This window comes from Mytilus trossulus, chromosome 4 (genome assembly GCF_036588685.1).
Source record: "Mytilus trossulus isolate FHL-02 chromosome 4, PNRI_Mtr1.1.1.hap1, whole genome shotgun sequence".
NCBI classification, from domain to species: Eukaryota; Metazoa; Mollusca; class Bivalvia; order Mytilida; family Mytilidae; genus Mytilus; species Mytilus trossulus.
In genome coordinates, this window is record NC_086376.1 from 31,097,546 (window position 1) to 31,106,996 (window position 9,451).

General features: G+C 30.7%; 2 protein-coding genes across 2 annotated transcripts in view; one reads left to right on the plus strand and one right to left on the minus strand.

Annotated features, from left to right (window-relative positions):
* LOC134715108 (CST complex subunit CTC1-like) overlaps positions 1-8,498 on the plus strand; it is a 39,957-nt gene extending 31,459 nt beyond the window's left edge. The window contains exons 21-23 of the mRNA XM_063577026.1: positions 873-1,014; positions 6,815-6,983; positions 8,281-8,498. Of these exons, the coding sequence (XP_063433096.1) occupies positions 873-1,014; positions 6,815-6,983; positions 8,281-8,417 (448 nt within the window). The 3' untranslated portion in view covers positions 8,418-8,498. The remainder of the gene's footprint in view (positions 1-872; positions 1,015-6,814; positions 6,984-8,280) is intronic.
* Positions 2,186-3,866, minus strand: LOC134714331 (F-box/LRR-repeat protein 2-like). Its single transcript, XM_063575569.1, has 2 exons — positions 2,863-3,866; positions 2,186-2,508 (listed from the first exon to the last, which is right to left on the minus strand). Exons 1-2 carry the CDS (start codon positions 3,431-3,433, stop codon positions 2,186-2,188), a joined length of 894 nt encoding a protein of 297 aa, XP_063431639.1. The 5' UTR covers positions 3,434-3,866.
* Positions 8,499-9,451: the final 953 nt, after the last annotated feature.

Genomic DNA, 9,451 nt, shown 5'->3' on the forward strand with positions numbered 1-9,451 from the left:
AATTTCAGCCAAACTTAGGCTAAATGAGTTTCAGAGTTTCAGAGTATCTAGTATAAATTTTATATTTCATTTCCTTGTATGTCAAGACACATAGCTCCTATGGCTTAAATAGAACATAGGAGAAAATGATTTTTTTTGCTTTTGAAGAAAATAGGACAATTCAAAGAACATTTAAATAAATTGAAAAGCCAAAATAATCATTGATGAGATATTAAACCAAAAAAATTCAGGTGAGCGATTCAGGCTCTTGAGAGCCTCTTGTTTTTCTAGGAGTTACGCCCCTTTGAACTTATTTACTTTAGTGGACTACTGCAACAGTTTGTCATCGCAACTCCACTCAAACCACACAACAGAATTTCACGAAACCTTTCCAGATAATAAGGACATTCTATGTAGTTGTGCAGATCGACGGGAAATTGCGATTCAATTTTTTTTCAGGAGTTACGCCACTTTGAACTTATTTACTTTAATGTACTACTGCAACAGTTTGTCATCGCACCTCCTCTCAAACCACACAACAGAATTTCATGAAACTTTGTAGATAATAAGGACATACTACGTAGATGTGCATTTCGACAAGAAATTTTTATTCATTTTTTTTCTAGGAGTTACGCTCCTTTGAACTTATTTGCTTCAATGTACTTCTGCAACAGTTTGTCATCTCAACTCCTCTGAAACCACACAACAGAATTTCATGAGATTTTGTAGATAATAAGGACATACTATGCATGTAGATGTGCATATTGACAGGAAATTATTATTCAATATTTTTTCTTATACAATTTTTTTCCTTACACTAATTTAACTCAATGACAATGTGGGGACGTGGGGTATGTGAGCGTGCTCACTAAGGTTCTTAATTTTTATTCTAGTTTGATAATAGATGATGGAACCAGTGTTGCTATGGTTACTTGTTCTGATAAAGAGGTTCAGAAATTACTATTGTTGTCTGATGATCAATGGGAAGCTTTGAAACTTTCAGTGAAGCAACATGGTGAAGTGTTTTTACAACAGGTATTTGGATATTTTATTCTGTGATGATAAAGGTTTTTAATTAATATAAAACCATGCTTACAAATTATTGAAACTTGAAATGTGTAGAGGTTAAAATGGTAAAAAAGTCATTCACACTTATATATATATGCTGTGTTCTATGGTAATGAATTAAGTACAAGTTTGACGAGTTAACACGAAATACACAAAAGCTGTTTTTATCTATATCCCTTTAAGTCTATGTGTGTAGCCTCAGAAAGGCAATTCAAAATGATTGCCAATATTGTATAGGAAAAACCTATTGCTTGGACTACAGTTTTCAAAGAAATAAACACATCAACATGGTGAAAGTGCATTAAAAGGGAAATAAATAGTCTCAAACTATGTACATGTATTTTGACCTTTTCATGCTTTGCAGCATTTAGATTTCGGGGAATATTAATAATAAATATGAATATGAATGACAGCTAAACTACAAAACAAGGTTCAACTGAATCCAAATGTTATATTTACTTAAGTATTTGATGCATCAATTAATAGATGTGTTCTAGAAGAGTTTTTGAGTTATGTATTTCAAATGCACATTTACACCGGAAGGGTTGGTGGTGTACTAATTAAATTAACAAACAAGAATACAAGAAAAATAGATTACATAAACTTTTAATTGCAAAGCTGCGTTGTAACCATTCAGTTAGAGAGTTCTGTTTCCATTGAATTTTGGACATTTGAATAATTCAACAAGAAATTGCATAAGCTGAGGTATAGATAACACTTTTATTTAATAACACTTTTATCTAATTTCTTAGTTATTTTAAAAAAAGTGCAGCAATTTGTTTATCAATAGAATTTTTAAAGACATCAAGTTCGATTTATGATTAATTTGAAAAAGATGTGGGATTCATCTTCTATTTCATTTAAACCACAATATTGAGAAATCCTATTTTCTCTTTTAATCTTTTGATATCTAATCCTCTCAATTTATATAAAAAAAGTTCCCTTATTCATATTTTACAGATAATTGTTTCATTTTCATTTTGATATAAGCATTAATTACTTATTTCTGAATCCACATTGTTATTTATGTGTATTTATATGTACTGAAAGTGTTTTTTTTTCATTACATACTAGACATTGTTTCACTAATTTCAGATGATTCTAGCTGTTCCTTGAAAATTAAAGGAACATTGATTTCTTAGATAGTAAATCTTGAATGAAGTCCATTTATATATAGTTGAACATTGTAATAGTCTTCATTCATGTCATAAATTTGACATTCATGGCCCATGCCTCTTCCTGTCCTCATGAAGATACGTTTTTGATCATGATTGTTGATAAAACTTGTGACCTGACTTTCCAAAACTCTGACAATGCTTCCAACTGTGAAATCAATCTGAGTCAAACTATCACATGAACAGATGACCTCTTTTATTCCTTCTATGGTGATCTGTTTGTTTCCAGTTATCGTTAGAACTTTTAACTTTTCCCCATATTTAGCAATCGATGAAAGGGAATCATCTGTTAAGTTACACGTTTGGTTTATGCTTCCAGAAAGATGTAAGATTTGTAAACATTTGCAGTTTTGCATCAACGTAGTAATTGCCATATCAGTAATTTGCGGGTTACTATTTAAGTTTAAAGTTTGGAGATCTGAACAGACGTTTGATATAAAAAATACTGTTTCATCAACAATGTTTGCAGAGTTTAGATATAATTCTGACAATGGATGTGATCTTCTTTCATTCACACTTTCAATTGATGACAATACAGTCCTTATATTCGAATCATCCTTTTCCGTATTTGGAGTTGAACTTATAATGTTTGTATTTAAATCTTGGACTTGATTTGAATTTATTTGATTTTCATAAACACTTTCAGTTTGTTCAAATTGATTATTGCCACATAATGTAAGATCTAACTTTTCCAAATAACTACATTTCCTAATTAAAAAGTTAATACTATGAAATGTAATGTATTTGCAATGCCTGATATTTACTTTTCGTAGCCATTGGCATTTAGATGCAATGCATTCCATTGAATCTTCTGTAACTTTGGAACATCCCTCAGTTTCCAAAACTAAAAGCATCGGACAATGTTCAGCAATACTCATAATACCTGAATCACCCACATTATTACAATAATTTACAAGTAAACGTTTTAATCTTGGACATCCCTTAGCAATTTTTTCTAAACCCTCATCTGATATTGAGGTCTCAGGTGGTAATGTTATATTTATTTCAGGCTTCCGTTGATTTAGGTTAAGGTCTTCTAATAATGGACAATTATCTCCAATATGTTGTAAACATTGATCTTTGATGGTCTGACATTGATCAAAGGAGATTTTTTTCAGATTCGGACAACTTTCAGTCAAAATTTCAACAAAGAGATCATCTATCTTACAATCTGTTAATATAAATGATGTTAATGATGTTTTTAAAGGCATCACAATTCCATCAGCCTTTACTACTGTACAGTTGTACAGCTTTATACATTCCAAGTCTTTGCATGTTGTTAGCAGTGATTTAAAAGTGGAGCGGAAGAATCTTTGACCTGCTATAGAAAACAACTGGAGTCCAGGATGATTCAATATTAGATTATGCAATTCTTTGGTCACATCTTTCAAATAGGGTTTATGGTAAAATACACTTTTACTTCGACGAATGAGCGTCAAGTTTTCTAATTTGGACAAAGAAGACAAAACTTTAATACACTGAGGAAGTCTATCAGTGTATGCTGTAGAAAATATCACTTTAACTTCTCTTATGTTGGGTAAATGTAACACAGTCTTCTCTAGTTCTTCAGGGCCATTGATAACAAAATGAAGTTCTGCTTTTCTCAAGTTATGTAAAATCAGATTATCTTTGTTAGTTAGAATTGAAAAGAATGAATCCAGATCAATGTCAATATTTATTTGCTCAGCGTAAGGCAGTATTGTTTGTAAAAATGTGTTAAAATTTGGATCCTCTTCCTCCTCAATAAGATCTTGTATGCTGTTGATAGATTTCCATAGCAAGGGTGCAAAGCTTAATTGGTGCATGTCTGTATTTATATGCTGTATGGTATATATCAGTTCATACTGTGAAATGTATGAAAGTATTTTCACTATTACTTCATCTGGTAGACTCACTATAGAATATGACTGAGACTCCATGTTGTCCTCTGAATTTAGTCACAAATGATGGCTTTTGAAAGAATGTTTACATAAATAATATGTACAAGTCTGAAAATAGAAAAAAAATATGTAGATACTCAGATAGTCAATAATTAAAAGTATTAACTGTATTTTAGTAACTTTTTGCAAATAACAGCATCAAATTTTATAGCAGTGGTTTCATTTAAATAGGTATTATTTGAACAAAATAATCTTACATTTAAAAAAATCAAAACAGAAATCTTCATATTTGATAACGTCTTACCTTTAATGCAATTTGTAGAAAACAACTTAGTACTTGTTTTTATTACATTGGCCATTGCTATGATAAGTTAATATTATATATTAAAAACTTTGAACATTTAAAAATAGATATTACTTATAATCAGAAACTGCCTTCAGATTTCGTCATAAAATTTCACAACAGATCAAGTTATTTCATTGATTAATATTCAAACAAGAGTCATGTATTTAATTGTTAAATATACACATAGATATAACAATAGTGTATTTAGAAACTGGATTCAAATACGTTATACATTTTTTCAATTGACTAAGTTCTTTCACTGATTGCAATTTAATGTAAAAAAACAAAACTATCATTTATTATTAGCTCACCTGGCCCAAAGGGCCAAGTGAGCTTTTCTCATCACTTGGCGTCCGTCGTCCGTCGTCCGTCGTCGTCGTCGTCGTCGTCCTGCGTCCGGCATTAACTTTTACAAAAATCTTCTCCTCTGAAACTACTGGGCCAAATTTAACCAAACTTGGCCACAATCATCATTGGGGTATCTAGTTTAAAAATTGTGTCCGGTGACCCGGCCAACAAACCAAGATGGCCGCCATGGCTAAAAATAGAACATAGGGGTAAAATACAGTTTTTGGCTAATAACTCAAAAACCAAAGCATTTAGAGCAAATCTGACATTGGGTTAAATTGTTTATCAGGTCAAGTTCTATCTGCCCTGAAATTTTCAGATGAATCTGACATTCCCTTGTTAGGTTGCTGCCCCTGAATTGGTAATTTTAAGGAATTTTTGCTGTTTTTGGTTATTATCTTGAATATTATTTAAGATAGAGATAAACTGTAAACAGCAATGATGTTCAGCAAAGTAAGATCTACAAATAAGTCAACATGACCAAAATGGTCAGTTGACCACTTTAGGAGTTATTGCCCTTTAAAGTAAATTTTTAACCATTTTTCGTAAATCTTAGTAATTTTTTACAAAAATCTTCTCCTCTGAAACTACTGAGCCAAATTAATTGAAACTTGGCCACAATCATCATTGGGGTATATTGTTTATAAATTGTGTCCAATGACCTGGCAATCAAACCAAGATGGCCACCATGGCTAAAAATAGAACATGGGGTAAAATGCTGTTTTTGGCTTATAACTCAAAAACCAAAGCATTAAGAGCAAATCTGATCAGAAGTAAAATTGTTAATTAGGTCAAGATCTATCTACCCTGCAATTTTCAGATGAATTGGATCATCGGTTGTTAGGTTGCTGCCCCTGAATTGGTAATTTTGAGGAAATTTTGCTGTTTTTCTGCTATTATCTTGAATATTAATATAGATAGAGATAAACTGTAAACAGCAATAATGTACAACAAAGTAAGAACTAAAAATAAGTCAACATGACCAAAATAGTCAATTGACCCCCTAAGGAGTTGTTGACCTTCATAGTCAATTTTTAACAATTTTCACAAAATTTGTAGATTTTCACCAACATTTTCCACAGAAACTACTGTTACAGATAGAGATAATTGTAAGCAGCAAAATTGTTTAGTAAAGTAAGATCTACAAACACATCACCATCACTAAAACACAATTTTGTCATGAATCCATCTGTGTACAATGTTTAATATTAACATAGACCAAGGTGAGCGACACAGGCTCTTTAGAGCCTCTAGTTTTTGTTAAATAAAGTGATGTTGAAATATATAAACTTTTTACCTAACACTTACATTGTTTTTCTATTTACTGTTTGACGTTTACCTTGAAGTTAGTTGATCAATCAATATAAATTAAATTGACCTGTGAAATGGTTATTTATAGATATTATACTACAGGTAAAAAATAGGTATAATGATTTTGATAGATTACAGAAAGGTTTTGTGAACTTATTAAAAAAACCGGGGCATTTAAATAAGGTCAATACTATATGAAAGTATTTTAAGAATAAAAATCCGGTAGAGTTTGTTGCAATTTTAATAACTGTATACAAACTTTGATACAATCAAACTATTCATAAGAAATAGAATGAAATTTTTTTTTTATTTTGTTGAACACAGATATGCATACTTATAAGACTTAAAAAGGGAGATATTTTCTTATACAGTTGAAGAGACCTGTTAAGCATTGGCTACTAGAAAGAAATAACTTATATATTAAATAGCTTATCGATTGAAGATGTTTGATTTCATGAATTGAACCATATATCACATCAAATTAAACTAATCATAGATAGATTAAAATTTTATATTTGACAACTTATTCTTTTTATTTAATGGCATAAGCATTGTCAATGATAAGAAATTCAATTAAATAGATGCATGGACATCACCTTTAGCTTGGTAGATCCCATTAGTTTTTTATAACCCTTTCTAAATACACAAGAACATTCTGTAGGCATGTATCATACAGATCAATGAAATCTCATTATTTATAATTTCAGAGTTTTCCAGATTTTGGGTCTACCTTAGAGAAGTTTGTATATGTGCTATGTGAGAGCTCAGTGATCAAAAGGACAGTAAACATGAGTTTAACATGTAAACCTATCAGCTGTAATGGAAAGGAACCATATCTACATCCCTGTGATCTATTAAATAACATGGACTTAGAAGGTACGTATATGTATAGTTATACTCTGAAGGACAGTAAACATGAGTTTAACATGTAAACCTATCAGTTGTAATGGAAAGGAACCATATCTACATCCCTGTGATCTATTAAATAACATGGACTTAGAAGGTACGTATATATATAGTTATACCCTGAAGGACAGTAAACATGTGTTTAACATGTAAACCTATCAGCTGTAATGGAAAGGAACCATATCTACATCCCTGTGATCTATTAAATAACATGGACTTGGAAGGTACGTAAAGTTATATTCTGAAGGACAGTAAACATTTGTTTAACATGTAAACCTATCAGCTGTAATGGAAAGGAACCATATCTACATCCCTGTGATCTATTAAATAACTTGGACTTAGAAGGTACTTATAGTTATACAGTATAACTTATACTCAAGATGCAGGTTTTTTTCGCTGTGTTGAAGACCCTTGTTGTAATTTGGACAGACCTAAAAATTATGTTGTAAGTTTGTGAGTGCGCAGTTTCCAGAATCTGGGACTGGTACAACAGAATAACATAAGAATATTTTGATATGTTCTTTTTATTCTTTTTTCTCACTATGTTGAAGACCCATTGGTGACCTTCAGCAGTGTTTTTCTATTTATTATGATGTTGTTACATTTACCAAGCACTTCTGTGGCCTTGTCTTGTCATTCTCATTTCAATTTTTTAATCAGCAAGGTCTTAGAAACAGCTTGACAGGATCTTACCTTACTTGCATAGGTTTTGCTATAGAGAGCAAAGTTTTGCATCTAAAAATCTGATTTTTACGTGACTTGCTGTTTCCACTTTTAAAACATAAGTCTTGTCATTTCTGCTAATTTAATTTGGAGATGGCAGGTGAATTCAGAAATCCATTTAAAAGATTTGTCTACGTTGTAAACTTAGATCATCACAGCACAGCACAGCTATATATTTATTTACACATATATAAATACATCATTGTCATCTTAACAAAAGCAATATTTGATATTTAAATATGCACGAGGTATATATATATATATATCTGAATGGTTATATTTGAAAGATTACATAACAAAATTTAAATGTTCAACTTGGCTGGCTATGTCATTTCAAATGTAAATTTTCCTTATCTTAATCATCCTTTCAAATGCCACAGAACAATGTGTAACTTGAAATGTTTTGAAAACATTTTAATATATTATAAATTAAAAAAAAACAACAGGAAAACTTCCTGAAATTTGAGTATAGCTGGATATTACTGATTTTTTTTTTAATTTAATCTTATTTATATTTGTAAATAATATTTGAACAATTTTGCAGATTTCACAGAGAAGACAATAGATACAGGAATTGCTACCATAAAGACAAGATGTTTACCTTTCATCCAGTTAAGCTGCCAGAAAGTAACAGAAATGGACTATCTTAAACATACACTGTCATCTTTTGTAGATCAGTAAATGTATTAAACTAATTTCTAATGGAATAAATTTAGCATTTATTTCAAGTTTTTTCCAGGTATGTCCACTGAAAAGTGAATCTGAAAATTTATTGTCTAAGCAAAATAAATTTTATCTGAAGAAAATGTTTATGAGTTTAGACAGTTTTTGGCTTCACTATTTTACAGAATAGATGACACTTTCATTGTCTGTCTGTCCATCCGTCTGTCCCGCTTCAGGTTTTTGGTAAAGGTTGTTTTTGATGAGTTTGAAGTCCAATCAACTTGAAATTTAGTACACATGTTCCCTATGCTATGTTTTTTTTTGTAATTTTAGTGCCAAATTAGGGTTTAGATCCCACTTTCACTGTCGCTTGGAAATGTTAGTGCGAGTTGGAGATCTGTGTACAATGGACATATTCTTGTTTCTTTCTGATAATAAGGAAGAGTATTGCCTCTGTAGTTACTCTAATATCAGCCACGAGACATTTACTTAAAAATGTACAGAACTGCATGTAAATTTAAATTCTTGACATCAATACATTTAGTGAATTTTCATGTCTCAACTCAATAATTTTAGCAAAGTTTGATTGACCTTTTCTAAACAATACTTATGTAGGCTATAAAGTGTTCTTATGAATTTTTTTTAGAGTTTTGTTCAAATCTTAATGAGTGAGAATGTGATATAATGTACAAGTTTTCACCTCTTGAAATTTAGAAAATATATGAATTAGTTGTTTTTTTAGTTAATCAAAGCAAAGCAGTCTGTATTACTGTTTTTCATATTAAACATTGTTAAAGTTACAGTGCGGCCTTTCATAATAACATCTGATCACATTATATATCAATGAAATTTCTAGATTGACCCCTAAATAGCTTTGAGATGCCTTTAAATATTTACTGGGACAGTGGTATAAAAGGACAACATGAGAACACACTTTGCTGCTGAAAGGTTTTTCTCTTGAAATTGTTGCATCCTTGACATCTAGAATGGAATTAATAAGAGAGTATATGGAGTAAAGTAAAAAAAAATTCATACGTAATTTTAGTATGTAT

Bases quoted from the DNA above. Each gene is read 5' to 3' on its own strand.
- LOC134714331 (XM_063575569.1), bottom strand. From the start codon at position 3,433: ATGCCTTTAAAAACATCATTAACATCATTTATATTAACAGATTGTAAG. The intron at 2,509-2,862 runs GTGTTTATGAAA...GTAACTTAACAG, and splicing joins TCAATTTGAACAAACTGAAA to ATGATTCCCTTTCATCGATT.